Genomic DNA, 18,822 nt, shown 5'->3' with positions numbered 1-18,822 from the left:
CCAGCTCCCCACCAAGTTTGCAGAAGTTGGTCTTGCTTTTTGCAGCTCAGCCCAGTTCCTGAGAAAGTGTTGTAAATAACTTATCTATATAAAAATACTTCCCTCTGTCCATAAAAGGAAAAAGAGGACTGTTAAATGGCTGTGGGCAATGGTCCCTAGGATGTAGTGGAAAGAACAGGAGGCAGGCACCAGCTGCTGGGGGAGTGGAGGAAAAGGTGCTTGGAGCCAGCCTTTGAAGTGAATCTGGTCCTTGTCAACTCCTCTGAAACCTTCAGTCCTCAGTTGCACCCCTCCACCCCAGTAGCAAACAGTTTTGTTCAGCAAGACCGGTGCATGGGAGACATCCCAAAAAGGGAAAGCTAGGATCCTCCAGGAATTCCCATCAGCATACCGGATATGAAATACTGAAGCTATTCGCATGCTGCAACAGACTAAATATGGTGCATATATCTACCCAGAGAGCCAGAGCACAGTGCTGGCTGAAATGGCGTTTATTGACTTCAAATAGTCCTCTCCGTCCCCTGAAATAACCCCCTCTCCCTCGGGAATGACAGATGAGTCCCGGCCCAATCTGGGCCTTCCAGGAAAATCTTCCATGAAAGGAGGCAGGGCTGTTCACCTTTCAAATCATTAGGACTAAAAACCAATGTTTCCCAGTATGATGAATAAAGATTCATAGATTCAAAGGCCAGAAGGGACCATTGTGATCATCTAGTCTGACCTCCTGTATAACACAGGCCATAGAACTCCCCCTAGAATAATTCCTTTTGAACTAGAGCATACCTTTAAAACAAATAATCAAATTTTGATTTAAATATTGCCAGTCATGGAGAATCCACCACAACCCTTGGTAAATTGTTCCAGTGGTTAATTACCCTCACTGTTAAAAGTGTACACCTTATTTGCAGTCTCAATATGTCTAGCTTGAACCTATAGCCATTGGATTGTGTTATACCTATCTTTGCTAGACTGAAGAGCCCATTAGCAAATATTTGTTCCCCATGTAGGTACTTACAGACTGTGATCAGACCCCTTAACTTTCTCTTTGTTAAGCTAAATAGATTGAGCACCTTGAATCGATCCCTATAAGACATGTTTCCTAACCCTTTAATCATTTCGGTGAATCTTTTATGAACCCTCTCCAATTTTTCAACATCCTTCTTAAATTGTGAACACCAGAACTGGACACATTATTCCAGCAGTGTTTGGCTCCTGTGCCAAACACAGAGGTAAAATAATCTCTTTACTTCTATTTGAGATTCTTCTGTTTATGCATCCAAATTTTACACTAGCCCTTTTGGGCTACTGCAGGGGTCGGCAACGTTTGGCACGTGGCTCGCCAGGGTAAGCAGCCTGGCGGGCCGGGCCAGTTTATTTACCTGCTGACGTGGCAGGTTCGGCCGATCGCGGCCCCCACTGGCCGCGGTTCGCCGTCCCGGGCCAATGGGGGCGGCGAGAAGCCGCGGCCAGCACATCGCTCGCCCGCGCCGCTTCCCGCCGCCCGCATTGGCCCGGAACGGCGAACCGCGGCCAGTGGGGGCCGCAATCGGCCGAACCTGCCGCGTCAGCAGGTAAATAAACTGGCCCGGCCCGCCAGGGTGCATACCCTGGAGAGCCGCGTGCCAAACATTGCCGACCCCTGGGCTACTGTGTTGCTCTGGTAACTCATGTTCAACTGATTATCCACCAGCATCCCCCAAATTTCTTTCAGTCACTTCTTCCCAAGATAAAGTCCCCCCCATCTTGTAAATATGGCCTCCATTCTTTGTTCCTAGATGTATAAATTTACACTGAGCTGTATTAAAAAGCATAGTTTCCTTCTCATCTTCAGTATTTACCATTGCCCCAATTTTTGTTTCATCTGCAGACTTCTCCAGTGATGATTTTATGTTCTCTTCCAGGTCATTGATAAAAACGTTAACCAGCATAGAGCCAAGAACCAGTCCCTGTGGAGTCCAGTAGAAACACACCCGCTCAATGATAATTCTGCATGTCCAATTATATTTTGTGTCCTATCAGTTAGCCAGTTTTTAATCCATTCAGTGTGTGCTATGTTGATTTTGTATCATTTTAGTTTTTTAATACAACTATTGTGTGGTACAAGAGACTCGGATTGTTGCTTTGCACCTGACCTGCTGCTGGATCCTTAGCAGAGCTGGTCAAATAATTGGGGGGGCGGGGGAAGGAGTTATATGTGAATAACTTATTTGAAAAAAATCACAAAATTCATGCACGTCAGCAAATTATTTGACCAACTCTAGTCAGCTGGGAAAATTTGAACTCTCCTGCTGTTTGCATCCTTTAGCTGCAGATGTAGGTCCAGATTCTACTCTGCCTTGCATCTTGCGTGGTCATTTCCACCTGGGAAAAGTAAGAGCACAACCCTACCAAAGTCAGAAAGGTAGCAATGTACACTACTTTACATAGGTGTAAATGACTATGGCAAATCCAGGCAGAGGAAAATCGATCCAAAAATTAAGGAAGGCTAGGCCCTCCTTGATAGGAAGTTGTCTGCTTAGTAACTCACCCTATATCTTGCAGCTCCTCTGCTGCTTCTTGGCTTTTAAACAGGGAGGTAAAGAAAACCATGGGGCCCTCTGAAAAGTGTCACTGGATTATATAGCATTCATCAAAATTATCTTAAAATGTTCCCTACAAACGTATAGAGCTGTGTCTCAACTATATATGAATTTTAATAGCAACTTAAAAAGGAGTGGAAATTGTTCCTCCAATTTGGTGAACTGCTGCATGCACACACGCAGGCTGCATGTTTAACAGAGTAAATGGTGGTGAGTGATGTATGATGTGATATTAAACTGAACTGGAAAGTTTAAAAAAGCTAGATGGGGGTATATATCAGAGTTACAATTGGAAGCCATGTGTGATAGGAATTGCCACAGAGGCCGAGTTGCAAGCAAGCCATATATAAGATAAAATCTAAAGAAGAAAATGTTAGTGGAATAGAATATGATCAGAGGCTAACTATCACCTTTGTCTTGAATATTGGGACATTTATGAAACAAATGTTGAGGCAAAATTAAACTTCTACTTTTAAAGCAAGGGATGTTGATATCCAACTTGTCCTTTTACAATGTCTTTGTGGTTTTTAAAGATTTTGTCACCCCAGAGACCTCAAATGTTGGGTTTGCAAAAATATTTCCATGTCAATTTTCTAGAAAAAGTATAGCTCATTGAGGAGATTGGATTTAAATGTCTCACTGCTGAGTTTGCCGGCCAAATATTGTGCTTCTGCCTGAGGGGGGAAAAATTGGAAATGATTAGGTTCTAGGAATAAAAATGAAACTGACTTTTTTTAGTGCATGGAGGGTTGGGTTTTTTTTTTTAGGAATCTGTACCTTAAGGTTTGAATTTTTAAGTACTTAATAAGAAAGTTTAATTTACCTAAGTAAGTTTTTTTTATGGAAAACTATGAAATATATACTATACTGTGGAGGGAGTTGAACCTTCCCCTCCCCACACACACATCAGAATGGGGAGATCCCTTATGCACAGCATCTCTCCATGCCTAGATCTTGGTGGATGATCCATCTTTCATTATTATCAACTATCATGGTAAAATGTAGGTAGTAAGAGTTGTGGCTGGCCTGGTAAATGTTCATGTCAATGTTCCAAGGCTGTGTTATACAAATATCACTGTGTTTGTGTTTTAGCTTTGGTTGCTACAATAATAAACACTACATGTTCCAAAAAATATCCAGTTCCATAAATGTAAAAAGATTAAAGTGCATACAAATTAAGTATCAGAGGGGTAATTGTGTTAGTCTGTATCCACAAAAACAACGAGGAGTCCAGTGGCACCTTAAAGACTAACAGATTTATTTGGGCATGAGCTTTCGTGGGTAAAAAACCCCACTTCTTCCGATGCATTGAGTGAAAATTACAGATATTTATGACTGTATCTGTAATTTTCACTCCATGCATCGGAAGAAGTGGGGTCGTTTACCCACGAAAGCTTATGCCCAAATAAATACAAATTAAGGGTTGGATTCAAAGCAAATGCTGTGGTAGCTATCGCACCCCCAGATCAGTATGGAACCTCAACATGTTATTGAAGTTGGCTCCATATTATTAAACTTTTGTAAGAAAATAGCCCATCAATTTCCTTTGGTTCTAAAGTGGATTTCTGGCTTGAATCCAGATTTAAATCCCCATTCCACAATTCAGTGGAGTATATATGACTAATGTAGACCCCAGTAGCCTTTCCTTTCATGCATAGAGTATCATACTCCTACACAATTGTCTTTTTGGTGAGGAGCAGGCAAGTACCAGCTTCATTATCGCCTCCATCCACGGGAGCAACATCCATCTCCAATAAATTTAGACTTATAAAAGTAAGTATGAACTCCCATTGGAGCCTCCAGGCAGCCAGGGGCAACTTCTACAGATGTTGTGCTGGGGGAGATGAAAGGCTTCAGAGAAAAGTGCTTTTGTTGCATGGGAATTCTTCTTCTTGTATATCTCATATAAATCATTGGGTAGTGGAACGTCTTTCCTGCAGAGGACCTTAACTCCTCACTCCTGACAGGAAGACATGATTGGAATTCTGAGATAATGCTTGTGGACTAAACTGAGCCTTCTGTGTGTACACAAGGGAGTAGAATTTGGTCCTCTGGAGTTCAAACTCAGGCTTTTTAAGGTAGAAGTTCAAGGAGCATGTGATAGGGTGTCCACACCACACAGCAGTGAAAGGGGTTAATGGAGGCCAGATGGGCCAATTAACCTGGTATACTGAAGGGAAAGTCTTAATTAAGGAAACAGGCTCACCTGGATAAAGCCAGGAAACTGGGAGAGGGGCTGGAGAAAGTATTCTGTACCCACTCCCTGCATGGAGTGAGTTGGGAAGTTGGCAAGCCGGGAGCCGGATAGGTAGGAAACAGCAACAAGGGATAGGACAGTACAGAGATCTTGGCTGCTTGTTATAAGGGAACTGGGTTCCAGGATGGGCCTGGGTTCCCTTACCAGCTACCCGGAAGTGGCAAGAGCGTTGGAGATGCCAGCGAGTCTAAAGGGACTTTGAATTCCTTGGAAGGGGAGGATCTTTGTGATGTGGCTGGAGGGCCAAGCCATGAAGAGGAGACTACAATTTCTGTAGTGAGAGGGGCTGCATGGCAAGACAGGATGGGGGAAGACACCATTGGAGGGAGTGCAAGCCTGGCAGAGCTAATTCCCAGAATGGCCAACAGGAGGTGCCTCTGTGGTGAGTGGACCCTGTGAGGGTAATATAATTAATATCTGTTATAAAATCAGGGCCATAGGGCATCTATTTTATTGACAATCCTCTCCTCTTTAAACCTGTAATTATCCTTCATGGCTGTGGTTTCACGTTACAGGTATATCCTAATAAGTTCTTTTGAGTTCTGAAGGAACTCAAATATGAAATTGCAGAACTACTAACTGTGGTATGTAATCTATCACTTAAATCAGACTCTGTACCAGCTGACTGGAGGATAGCTAATATGATGCTTTTTTTTTTTTTTTAAAAGGCTCCAGAGGCAATCGTGCAATTACAGGCCAGTAGGCCTAACTTCAGTACCAGGCAAATTGGTTGAAACTATAGTAAAGAACAGAATTATCAGATGCATAGCTGTACATGATTTGTTGGGGAAGAGTCAACATGGCTTTTGTAAATGGAAATCATACCTCACCAATCTATTAGAATTCCTAAAGGGGGGTCAACATATGTGAACAAGGGTGAGCCAGTGCATATAGTGTACTTGGACTTTCAGAAAGTCTATGACAAGGTCCCTCACCAAAGGTTCTTAACCAAAGCAAGCAGTCCTGGGATAAGAGAGAAGGTCCTCTCATGGATCAGTAAATGGTTAAAAGACAGGAAACAAAGGCTAGAAAGAAATCCTCCATTTTTAGAATGGAGAGAGGCAAATAGGGGTGTCCCCCAAGAATGTGTACTGGGACCAATGCTATTCAACACATTCATAAATGATCTAGAAAAAAAGAGTAAACAGTGAGGTGGCAAAGACTGCAGATGATACAAAATTACTCAAGGCAGTTAAGTCCAAAGTAGACTATGAAGAGTTACAAAGAGATCTCATGAAACAAAATGGTAGATGAAATTTAATGTTGATAACTGCCAAGTAATACACATTGGAAATAATCCCATGTATACACACACAATGATGGGATCTAAATTAGCTGATACCACTCAAGAAAGATCTTGGAATCACTGTGGATAGTTCTCTTAAACATCTGCTGACTGTGTAACAGCAGTCAACAAAGCTAACAATGTTAGGAACCATTAAGAAAGGGATAGATAATAAGACCGTAAATATCATAATGCCACTACAAAAATCCATGGTACGCCCACACCTTAAATACTGTGTGCAGTTCAAGTAGCACCATCTCAAAAAAGATGTATTAGAATTGGAAAAGGTAGAGAGAAGAGCAACAAAAATGATTACTGGTATGGAACAGCTTCCCATATGAGGAGAAACAAAAAAGGCTGGGACTGTTCACTTTGGACAAAAGATGACCAAGGGAGAATATGATAGAAGTCTATAAAATCATGACTGGTGTGGAGAAAGTAAATAAGAAAATGTCATTTACTCCTTCTCATAACACAGGAACCAGGGATCACGCAATGAAATTAATAGGCTGCAGGTTTGAAACAAACAAAAGGAAGTACTACTTCACACAACGCACAGTCAACTTGTGGCACTCCTTGCCAGGGGACGTTGTGAAGGCCAAAAGTACAACTAGATTTTAAAAAAGAATTAAGTAAGTTCATGGAGAATAGGTCCATTGGTGGTTATTAGCCAAGATGGTCAGGGATGCAACTCACGCTCTGGGTGTACCTACCCCCTGACTGCCAGAAGCTGGGAGTGGACAACAGGATGGACCACACTGATTGCTTGTTCTATTCAATCCCTCTGAAGCACCTGGTATTGGCTACTGTCAGAAGACCGAATACTGGGCTGAACATGGATTATTGGTCTGACCCAGTATGGCCATTTTTATGTTCTAATCAAAAGAACACTTTAATATAAATAATGCCCACAGGTTCTAATCAGGATTAAGGCACAATTTTGTTGGGAAGTGTACGAACACAAATGAGAAGACAGTCCTCTCCTTGAGTTACCTATGCTGCTATTTTACCTTATCTCCCTTCACACACACTTAGGGGTATGTCCACACAAGAAATGCTACAGCGGTATAGCTGCTGGCACAGACACTCCCTACAACAACGGAAGGGGTTCTTCATTGCTGTAGTTAATCCACCTCTCTGTGAGGTAGTATCTAGGTTGATGGAAAAGTTCTTCCATTGATCTAGTGGTGTCTACGCGGGAGCTTAGGTTGACTTAGTTACATTGCACGGGGTGTGAAATTTTTCACAGCCGTCAGTGACATAGTCAAGCCAACCTAACTTTATAGCATAGGTCAGCCTCAGGCTATGCCAAGATAAAGGAAAAAACCTCAGTAAGGATCCAAGTCTACAACCTTTACTTGATGCCATTGGGAGTTTTATTTAAATATACTTATTCATTCTGTTAACTCAAACTTGAGGCCCACTTACATACGCACATGCCTTTCAAACTCAGTTTTTTAATAGTTACCTATGTTTGTTGAAAATGTAAATACCTGGGGAAAATGAGTGAACTTTCTGGGAACTGGTGGTTCACTATGCGGTTTTAGTTTTAACTTCCTCTAATTTTAATTTTTAAACGGCTTAGGGAAAAAAATAGGCCCTATAGTCCTCCCATTTGTGTGCTTGATACTAACTCCATACAATTTATAACAACTCCTGCTGGAAAAGAAGACTTGACAATAGTTGTTCAATCATGAAGATAAATATAGTTGTGGCTTCCGGGGGAGTAAAAAAGTCAAACATTCCCTAAGGCATTTTAGTTCTGTTTTCATAGTTAATTTTCCACTGATTATCTGTAGGAAGTGGTGAGGCTGCCACTTATCAAATAATGCTTAAAATATTAAGTTTACACCCTTGCAAGTCAAATGCAGTATCAAGTAAAACAGAAAACGAAGTTAGCTTTTATTCACATGTACAGTAATAGTGATTTCACAAGTGCAGAAAAAGTAGTGTAAAGTAATGAGACTAAAGACAGAGTTAAATAGTGAGTGCTGGAATAGAATAAATACTCCTGAAAAGTCTTATTTTTATAAATTAAAACATGTTGGGCCCCTTCTTGCATAGCAGGAACAGGCCCTGAGCTAACTTTGCTTTTCCAGCAATAAATTATTGTGGGCCTAATCCTACAAAGTCTGATTTATGAGTAGCCTTTACTCATTCAAGCAGTCCCACCGAAGTCAAAGGGACAACTTATGTAAGCAAGAACTATTCATGTGAATAAGGGTTTGCAGGATCCAGTCTTGATTGTTTAAATGAAAAATGGACAACAAAACTGAATTGTCATCTGTTTACACCCTGTAAAACAAGTGGATCTTCAATGCTAGTGCCGGCCATCCTCCCTGGTTCTGGAATTGAATCTGAAAATTAATACAAGATGTAGTATAAGTATTTATGCATCCGCAGAGTCAGGGAAGACATTTCTATGTAAATGTCATTGTCAACAAAATTTAGTAATCTGAACCTCAGTACATAGAACATTTTAAGACCGGAGAAGGCTAGGAAGCTCATCCATGTCAGTTTTTGCATTAGCAGTTATGCACCATAAATCTGTCTATACAGCTATAATAACGTTTTGAATAAGTATTAACAGAATGAGCTTTCAGTCTTATTATAGTTCTCAGACGCACCTGAATGTACTGTATTTATATATTGGAACATACTGTAAATTACAGTATATAGCAGGACCCCCATCACCAAAGGGGGGAGAGATTGATAGCCTGCTAAACCCAGGGTTGTGAGTTCAATCCTTGAGGGGGCCATTGAGGGATCTGGGGCAAAAATCTGTCTGGGGATTGGTCCTGCTTTGAGCAGGGGGTTGGACTAGATGACCTCCTAAGGTCCCTTCCAACCCTGATATTCTATGATTCTATGATGTATCATGCCCAAAAGCATATCAGAACATTCACAGGACAACAAGAACATTTCTAACATGAAAAATAAAGGTCTTCTCTTCCATTGTTTAACATACATGACTCATTAGGAGTTCTATTTACATAGAAAGGGAAAACAGATTCCAGAATGCTGAAATATTTGTTTTCTCAAGATCACTTATTTATTCCATGGACTGATTTTGCTTCTTCATAGTAAGACTTACTGAAGAATTAATCAGACACATCTGGTATCATAAAACAATTGCTTTTTGTGGGCTCCTCAGCTGCATTTTGCATATCCGCTTGCTTCACAATACAAATAGGCTAAAGCTAAAGACTAAAGCTTCCTCTATGAAAAAGTTAAGATCTGCTTCTACAGTTACCGTTCCTACATAAAGAGGTAGTAATGTCTAACAACTAACACCCCATCCTGTAGTTTGCAGGGAGACCCCAGCGTGGAGTCTCACCGAAATCAATGGGCTCTGCATAGGAGCTCCGGAGCAGAATCAATTGCAAGATTGTTGACTAAAGTTATAGTTGTTTAAACTAACCAGCACAACACTGAACTTAAACACTTAGAGATAATACTGCACAGAAAGAGATTTAACTAAAAGAGAAACCAGTTACTTCTTGAGAAGCCCAGCTTCTGTACCAAAAAGTGTTGCTTCTTTGGCACCCTCTTGTGGCAGAAAGGAAACTAGCTGTCCCTGCCTCCCATTTTGACACCCCTACATGATAAATAAATCTCTATATAAAAATACAGCCTGTATATAATGCTTTTTATCTGTAGATAATGTAAGAGAATAAAACATATCCATCTTCAGCAGGATTTTCAGGATTTACAATTAAGGGAAAGTACCAAATCTCAACGAGTGCATAAGTGAAATAAAACACGGCAGAGTGGCTTATTCAAGGGAAAAAATCCTGCAGCAACTGTTTCTTTCACTCTCTTGTGCATAAAACACTAAGGGGGAAATACACTGTATCTAGTCAGAATCGGTAGTAGGTGGGCAGAAAGGCCCAGATACACAAGTGTTTAGGCCCCAACTTCCACTGATTTCAGAGAAGGGGGACTAAATACCTGTGTGGACCTGGCCAAAGTGGCTAGAAACAAACAGGAAAGTAAAGACAGTGATATTACAGTATAACATGGTAATATCAGTTATGGCCTGATCTAGAGATGACTGAAGTCAGGGGAAAAACTCCCACCGATCTCAATGGGCTTTGGATCAGGCCCTTAGAGAGAATTGGGTATTTATGCCTACAGGCATAAATTAAACTTAAAGAAAGATGCCTGAACTAATGAGAAATATTTTGATGATCAGAACATACAAGAAATGTCTTTGCATAAAAATATATATTCATGTGTATGCACCCCCAGCCCTGTACTGAGAGTTTGGGATAAATTTTGCTCCTAGTTATTCCAGCGTAAATATGAAGTAATTCAACTGATGCCAGTAGAACTATTCCAGATTTATAGTAGGGTGAAAGTGAAATTTGGGCCTTTTCCTCAGAAGCAAAATTGGAAAAAGATTGTGGGTGATATTGGCACTGGGAGTTGGGATTTACGGATTCTCAATGCAAGATCAGTAACACTGGTAATGTTCAGCGTCAGCAAATCCTGACTTTTAAAACTACAGGAAAAATTGCACATAACTCTCTTCCTACTATCTACCAACCAGAATAACTCATCTGTCTCCTGTTAATGAGTTTCAAGCATTTGTAATATTCTTAAAATTTTCATATGCAGTGAAAAAACATAACTTGTGTGTTTCAATTGTCCTGGCTACCTGCAGCTACCATTGAAGACAACAGAAACTGCAACACTCAGCAATACTTAAAATAAGGCTGTATATTTAACTTCACTGTGTCCAATTTTAAAAATGTCTGTCTAGATAATGTTCATTCCCATTTTAGAGGAAAATTCCAACTATCAAGACATTTGATGGCAAAAACAAGATCTGTGAACATTTTTCACATCTGCTTTTCAGCGTGTTTGGTCTTGGTAAGTCAGAAATGTATTTTCCTCCTACCTAGATGTTACAAGGTAAAAATGAAATATTCATACGCATTAAAAGAGATCAGAAGTGAAGGATTCTTGCTTCATAAAATTAGCTATGGTATGAGCAAAGATTTCTTTCATGTACATATAGCTATATCTGGTATTAATGTAGCACTTTGTAGCAGGATACATCCTACAGCCCTAGATCTTAACATGATTAGCCAACACATTTTGAAAATATTAACATTGTTTTTGATAGAACTATCATCACAAAGAAACCTGGAAAAATAAATCTCATCCTTTATGTATTCTTTGCATAGAAGAGGTTATACACTTGGTGTATCTTATTCTGCATTCTGATGTGTTCCACTTTCATGTTCTTTATACATGTGTATGAAGTTATCAATCAACTGGGGAAATAATTTAATATGGGCTAGGCAAACTTTTGGCTATAGAGATCTGCCTTGTGAATTCACTTTTAGATGCAAAAAACACTTATGGATCTATGGCAATGACTGTTCCCATCTGTTAGCATCTTTGTTCTATAAAATCTCTGTCAAATGGCTCAAAACAGGGCACTGGAGGTGTGGGGAATAGTGGTCAAGTTCTAATGGCCAATACCAGATTGTTTGGAATGGAGAACTATCCCTAATGATTGTGCTAAACTATGCCCTTTGAAGCATGAGACGGGATCAGAGCAGAGTCAGTGGTGCGCAGAGGGCACAGTGCTGGCTCTTCTTGTAGGACCTAAAAACTCCTGAGGGACAACAAAGCTGCAGATTAAGATATACACACCCATTTGATTTCTTTCATTAGGTAGTTTGCTGAGATTCCATCTTGGAAACTGCAGTGAAGATCCTTTTGAAAATGTATCATGGATGTCGCCTTTACTACCATGTAAAAAATGAGCTATAATTCCATACAAGAGAGGGCTGTTAAAAGAGAAACAACAAAGTAGTGTACATAGAATGTAAAGTGCTGAGCATAAGAATCCCCCTCCCTTTTTTTTTTTTTTATTTCAAAGAACAAAGAGTCCTGGAACAGGAAAAGGCCACTTAGTCCTCAGTATTGGTTCCCAGAATGTAGACAGATAGATGTCTTCAGCATAACTATTTCCCAAACATTGTGTTTTTAACTCAAGGTTTATAATTCCTGTCTCAAAATTATTTAGTTTAAAAATGTCACAGGCAATGCTCTTTTTCCTTCTGTTTGTAAACAAATAAACCTAAAATACATTCCTCTAATTTTGTAAAAAGCAATCCTATTTGATCATCTTCCCTCATATAGGATGTCCTAAATCAGGATAAGTAAAAAATTACCCTCTGATTCTTTATTCATATTTGTCAAAATTAATAATTGCCAATACAGAAACAATCATTTCATTGGTTTATGAATGTCATGCCAAGGAGCACCACACAAATTCACATGGAAGTCTCAAAGCACAATTTCACAACTGACTTTGAAGTTAGTTGAAAGATGTGTGGAAAATCACAGTGAACAGCTCTCTAAAGGGTAGTGTTTGAGGCTTGCATGTTGTGGTCCTAATGCGCAGTTTGGAGACTTTCACAAACCAGGTAGAACAGTTCAGTATACGTGTTTCAGATGCTAACAGTTACTACACAAATTGGTAACATGCTTGTGCAGAGCAGAATTACACCCTTGGAGCATGAAATATAGGCCAGTTCCTCCGAAGACCATTTGCACATCCCCAAGACTTAGGACTGCAAATAGCACTTACATGGGTCTTAAACAAATATTACAGCAGGCATAGAAAATGTGGCACATATACTGAATAGAGTGCACTGTGATTCCAAATCTACTTACACTGATTTTCTATTTGGATCTTCCACTATATTCAGCTCATGGACAAGAAACTGTCTATCCAATGGTACTTCAGGTTGGCCAGATTCTGAAAAGTTAAGAATGTTTGTTTAAAATATTTTAAGTTCTTAAATAATAGTTAAACTAAAAGTCTGCTTGTGTGTGTGTGTGTGTGTGTGTGTGTGTGTGAGTGATATATAAATAATGTTTTTTACATTCTGGTCTTTGGAACAACATCAGAGTGCACATGTTACCTTTGACATATATTCCCACTGTTAGATCTTTTCTCATCCCATGATGGCTCTGAGTCCAATACTACATGGGATTCCTATAACAAACTTTAATAATTATCCTCTACTATGAAGTTCTTAAAGTTATATACAAGAAAAACATGACTAAAGTCATTTTTAAATAAAAAATACTTGGGTAACTTATTTTTCCCCACAGGGATACTGTTACAAATATCAGGCTGATTCCACACATAATGGAATCCACAAACTCCTTCCTCTCTCCCCATCAAAAGATGCATGGACATATCTGTGCATTTAAAATATCCTTTTAAGAGAAAGTTGACTCTAAAGGATACTGTCACAATGTGTACAAATATCAAATTAGCTCCTTACTTGAACATCTTTCATATTGCTTTACTGAGCTATTTTCAATCTAATTATTGCATCTTTCCAGTTTAAATATTATTGCTAAGCACAATTAGAGCATGTTACATGTCTTTTGCATACAACATTTCAAACAGGCAACAGCAGCAATAATGCCAGAACTGAGGACCTGTACAAATTTCAAATATGTATAAATATGTAGGACACTGATTTATTTTATATAACTATCACACTAATATTTGAAATATAATCAATAACATTAAAGCATAGATGTAGTTGTTCAAACACAATTACTCCTTTTTACCCTCAATCCTACGATTTACTGAGTACCTCTAACCAAGTCTTGGGTGCAGTTAGATAGTGTATTCACAGTACTCCAAGACATAAGACTGCCCTCCACCTCATTTGAAGTGCTAATATAGTTTGGAATCATTAGTTGACACCTGAATTTTCATCCTTCATTTATATTTCCATTTGGCACTTTACTTAATAGGAAATGGAAATATAAATGGGACTGTATGCTTTAAAATACTCATTCCCATGTCAGAAAATATTTGGACACTTCAGTGGTGGCAGTTTGCATTCCATATACTATATGTGCGTCACATGGGATTGCGCTTAACTGGCAAGGATGTTTCTCCACCTGCCATTGCAGACTGTTAATTTTTGCTTTAGAAAGCCATCCTCTCCTGTGCATCAGTTGCTACATTGACACATTTACCTTATGGTAAGGAGCCTGGGAAAGAAAGACTTCTCAGAGACTAATGCCATTATTTAGCCTGATATCTGAGGGAAAAGAGATGTCTACACTTTATTTATCTTCACCAACCTTTACAAAACAAGCTGGGGAGAAGGGAAAAGAGTATACACCTGACCCTGAAGATTTTCTGACTTATCTCATCACAATGTAATACGATCAGATTTATTGAGCTAATCCAGCTATTATCCATTAAGATAGAGATTGTAAATAAAGCAGTTGAAGCCAGTAAGCCAACCCAATACCTGCTGTTAGAACAGATGCAGTGTATTTATATTTATTGAATTCCAAGTATTCACGAATTAGTTCATTGATTAGAAAATTTTCATGAGACAGTGGTGGCCGTGGTTCACTTTGGTCATCCAATGCATTAAAAACTTCAGCTCTGATCCTTGCTTTTATTTGTCCCAGTGCACCTCTCTTTTCCAACGTGTCCTTTAGTACTATTAAATACATAAAAAAGAATTTCTATTACTGCACATAGTCATAAGCTTATTATTCAATACTAACCCCCAGAATCAGTCATTTTATATAACTTCATCATTTAAAAAAAAGTGAGTTGTCCAAACTATTTGGAATGGTGGTTAAGGATTATTAATTATGAAGAGAAATGCATGGGATCCGAAGCATGGACAAGTCAGCTGGCCTTTTAAGCACTGATTAGAGACCATCTCTGAGCAAAGCTAGATAACATGAAATTAAAAACAGTATCAGCCACTGTGAGCTCACGTGTATACAAGGTTCCCATGCTGCTAAAACCAGTAAGAAATTATTTCAAAATGTCTAGTATAGGAAAGGCCAACCCCAAGTGTTCAAAAATCATGAGTCAGGGCACAAAACTAATCATGACATTGGTTAACAATGAATTTTGAGAAATATTTTAATGAGTTCTATTTATTTGCCTTTGGAAACATGGATTCTAGTGTCGAACTGTTCTCTGCAACCATGAGGTCTAGATACTACTTTTTCAGCTATTTAAATCACCAAGTGGAAAGCCTGGATTTAAATCAATTTTAATAAACTCTTTGTACTTCCTTTATTTTTCTAAAGAAAGGTGCACTCTCATTGGTTCATATAAACATTAAAACATGTTGATTTACAACTAAATAGGCTGTACACTAGATTTGCTACATCTTTTTGCCACTTAGGAAGGTACACTATAATTATACATTTATTTATGCAATTATAGCTTACAATTTTCAGATTCCTAATTGTACATTTATAGAATGTTAGAAAATGGTGAATATCTTGCTCACTGACTAGATAATTAATTTTGCTCAAGCTGCACTAGGTTAGAAACTAGAATTACACAACTGCATATAAAATTATTTTTTTTTTATTAAAACCTTAAATGTTTTGGATACAGTCTCATCAAAACACAACTCAATCATTTATTAAAGAAACAGGGATTAACTGTAGTCAGTGAATTAAACAGATTTCAAGTCAGCTTGGGAAAATTTTCCAATATGCCTAAGTGAATGTGACTGGAGCTTAAAGTCCTTCTTGCCTAAACGGTCTCATTTTCAGGAGACTTAAGTTACTTCGGCTATCCTTCAAACATAAGACTGGTCAATCTCACCCCTCCTCATCTTTATTCACCGACTGGAAAAGACAAGTTTTCCTGCTTTTTTTTTTCCAACTCCCAATCAATTTTTCAACTTTGAATTAATTAGTCAAATGAAGAAAATATGCTTTCTGTGGTCAAAAGCTGGTTTAGCACTTCAATAAGTTCTGTTTCAGGTGATTAGCTATGATTTCCACCAGTTCAGTGCCATGACTGTCTTTAAAACATCAGCAAACAGTCCTGAAATTTATTATGGTTAGAATGACTGGGTGATTATTAGATCCCCATGTCATAGCCACATATTCTTTTTCAGCAATTAAGCATCTACCCTGGTATTTTGGGTTGAGAATATTGGCAAGGAAATGAGGTAGCATAGATGCTTGATCCATCTGCTACTCTATGGCCTGCAATTTAACTAATTTGTTGGCATTTCTTCAATGTCTGAGTTCTTTCCAAATTTCAACATCAGCAATCTTTCTGCTGCAATTTGTCCAAGGCTATGAAAATAGGTTTCAGTACATTCAGCATATCTTCTACATTCCTCTTTAGACCAATGTTGACTACTTTGGGTATAATAGTTCCATCTATTTTTGTCACTATTTTCTTCATAAAACGTCATCAGAATAGGCCAGTTCTTAATAAATAGCTCAAAACTGTCAACCACTGAATTCCATCTTAGGGGAGAATTAGTTTGGATCCTCTTGATCTTTTCAGTGAAGCAAATGAGCTTTGCACCCATGTTACAGTTTACAGGCTCCCTTCCTTATCTTCTAGATTTCTTCTCATCTTTGTTACATCTGCAGCATTGTCCGTGACCAAGCTATGTACTTCACACTTGAATTTTTGCTGTTTGTTACAGCTTTTACTGCTGCTACTTCTAAGTATTCTGCTGTATAAGCATTTCTTGATGTATCAACTGTTTCTGTAAGATAGACATCCCCATCTTCTGTTGACACACGCACGTATTACTGCATCATTGTGTATATTGCTCCACTCATTAAAGACTCAGATTAACAAATTTCCTATCAATGCTTTTTGCACACACTTTTCAATTTCCTTCTGATACACTGTATGCAGCAACCTTCCAGCAACATCTGCTCTGCCTGGTGGCATGTAGCCTGGTCATAATGACCGAACTATGTCGATGAAATGGTTGGTCTGAAGAAGACAGAAAGTTGCATAAATGAACTGAACAGATTAGCCTTTCTGTTCATCTATGGAGTCTTGCTTTAATTAGCTGGCCCTGATTATGAATGTATCCATGGCTTTATTGAAGGAGGAGTCTCTTTGTTGATACAGGTATTTGTTGCCCATATGTTTAGTTACAGTACTGCTAGAGGTGCCAGCAGAAGACTTTGTAGTTGTAAACAGTGCAGATGATGGACCTTCATAGCCCCTTATGTCTAAACTGGGGCTTTAAAAAAAAATCTATTCTCATTAACTACTGTGAGACTTGAGATAAAATCATGAGACTTGGCAATACTGATCTGTTTTGTAAGGGCTGTTAGAGAGGAACTTTGGGGGGGAAGTGCTAGGGTTTGGGAAGGAACAGTCTTCCAAAGAGTAAGAGACTGATGAACATGAAAGAGGATTTGCAAGAAGGGGTAAAAAACTAGATCCATGCCCTTGTTTGTTTCTATATGATGTATACAGGAAACATGTGAGGCGTTTTTATCCCATTTTTTCCCCTCTCTATTATAAATGCAGGTTTGCCTGCCCTCGTTTCCTGCCAGACTCTGGCTTTGGCTTCACTACTAAGAGAAGGTGTGTTTAGAACAAGGGGTAATTACCCTGCACAATACAGAGCGGAGAGAAGATAAACTACGGGTAGGGGGCGCAGCTGTGCCTTCATCACCTAGCTTACCTCTGGGGCCTTGTCTACACTAGGGCCAGGTCGGCGCTTGGGGCGGAGGAGGGCCGATTCAAACACAGGCGGTGCCCGCATAGCTCCTCCAGGGCTGCGTCCACACGTGTGGCAACGCGCAGCTCCGGCAGCGCCGCCGGGAGAGCGCTGCGCTACCAGGGACAGGGCCTCTCGCCCAATCGTCTGTCAGGGCGAACCCCCAGTAGAGCAGGCTGGGAGCGAATCTCCGCTTGGGAAACCGGGGCCTGGCTCCAGCAGCCGGCCCGGCGCACACGCTGCCCACAGCGGCTCCCACTGCCACCCCCTCCCCCGAGAGCGCCGCGGAGCGGGCAGCGGCTCCCACACAGCGCGGGCGCTCTGGGAACAGCTGCTCCCTACCGGCCGCCATTACCTGCTTTCAACTCGGCGATGGTCGCCATCTTCCAACGGCCACTACTCCGCCGAGGGGCGGGGACTGGGAGGAGAGTGAAAGGCCCCGGATGAAAGCGGCTAAGGCCACGGTCGCGCTGCGCGTGCCTACTGTGCTAACCGGCAACGGGGAGGTGGCGCGGAAATCTTTCGATTGCGGAAGTGGCGCTTGTCTCAACGTTCCATCGCTGCGCCCTGAGCCAATCGGGGTGCGTGGCAGCTGAAGCGTTCCGAAGCGTGGGGGGTTTTGAATGGGAGAAAGTGACTCTCTGGGGCGGGACGGAGAGATGGTGTCCACTGAGGCTGGGGTGGAGCTGGTTTCTGCCCATGAGTCTGGGCAGGTGGGAGTGTTTGTGTGTGAGGGAGGGGGAGCGTCGGGCAGGAAGCCCTTCGCGTAAATCCCCAAATTTTGCCTGCATTATATGAATTTGGCTGTTTGCTGTATTTCTTTGTCACCCAAAGCGATTATAAGGATCTATTTCCTTCTGACCTCTTCAGGAGGTGGGAGGGGACCCTCTGCGGGGTGCAGTGGGGGAACTGGAAGGGAAGGAAGCCTAGCTACTTTTTGAGGAAGAAGAGAAAGCTAGGCGAGAGGGAAGGCCCTTTCTGGGGTGGAGGAAAGCATATGCAGATAGGAAAACTTATGGAATGAGCTCTTATTTTTAAGAGGGGGAGGGATAGCTCAGTGGTTTGAGCATTGGCCTGCTAAACCCAGGGTTGTGAGTTCAATCCTTGAGAGGGCCATTTGGGGAACTGGGGTAAAAATCTGTCTGGGGATTGGTCCTGCTTTGAGCAGGGGGT

The 18,822-nt window shown here is 40.4% G+C and overlaps 1 protein-coding gene across 1 annotated transcript; it reads right to left on the bottom strand.

The window, feature by feature from the left end:
* Positions 1-7,999: 7,999 nt before the first annotated feature.
* On the bottom strand, positions 8,000-18,337 carry FOPNL (FGFR1OP N-terminal like). The gene is made up of 5 exons (XM_024210348.3): positions 18,005-18,337; positions 14,431-14,628; positions 12,818-12,902; positions 11,789-11,925; positions 8,000-8,478 (listed from the first exon to the last, which is right to left on the bottom strand). Exons 1-5 carry the CDS (start codon positions 18,030-18,032, stop codon positions 8,402-8,404), a joined length of 525 nt encoding a protein of 174 aa, XP_024066116.1. The 5' UTR covers positions 18,033-18,337; the 3' UTR covers positions 8,000-8,401.
* Between the last annotated feature and the right edge of the window lie 485 nt (positions 18,338-18,822).

This window comes from Terrapene carolina, unplaced genomic scaffold (assembly GCF_002925995.2).
Source record: "Terrapene carolina triunguis isolate 2854851 unplaced genomic scaffold, T_m_triunguis-2.0 Scaffold93, whole genome shotgun sequence".
Classification (NCBI taxonomy): domain Eukaryota; kingdom Metazoa; phylum Chordata; order Testudines; family Emydidae; genus Terrapene; species Terrapene triunguis.
Note: the sequence above shows the minus strand (reverse complement) of the source record. Positions and strands in the feature narration are given on the sequence as shown.

Coding starts and splice junctions, on each gene's coding strand:
- FOPNL (XM_024210348.3), bottom strand. CDS start 18,032: ATGGCGACCATCGCCGAGTTGAAAGCAG. Junction 14,629..18,004: donor CATCGCCGAGTTGAAAGCAG/GTAATGGCGGCC, acceptor TGTATTTAATAG/TACTAAAGGACACGTTGGAA. Junction 8,479..11,788: donor TAATGAAAGAAATCAAATGG/GTGTGTATATCT, acceptor ATTAATTTTCAG/ATTCAATTCCAGAACCAGGG.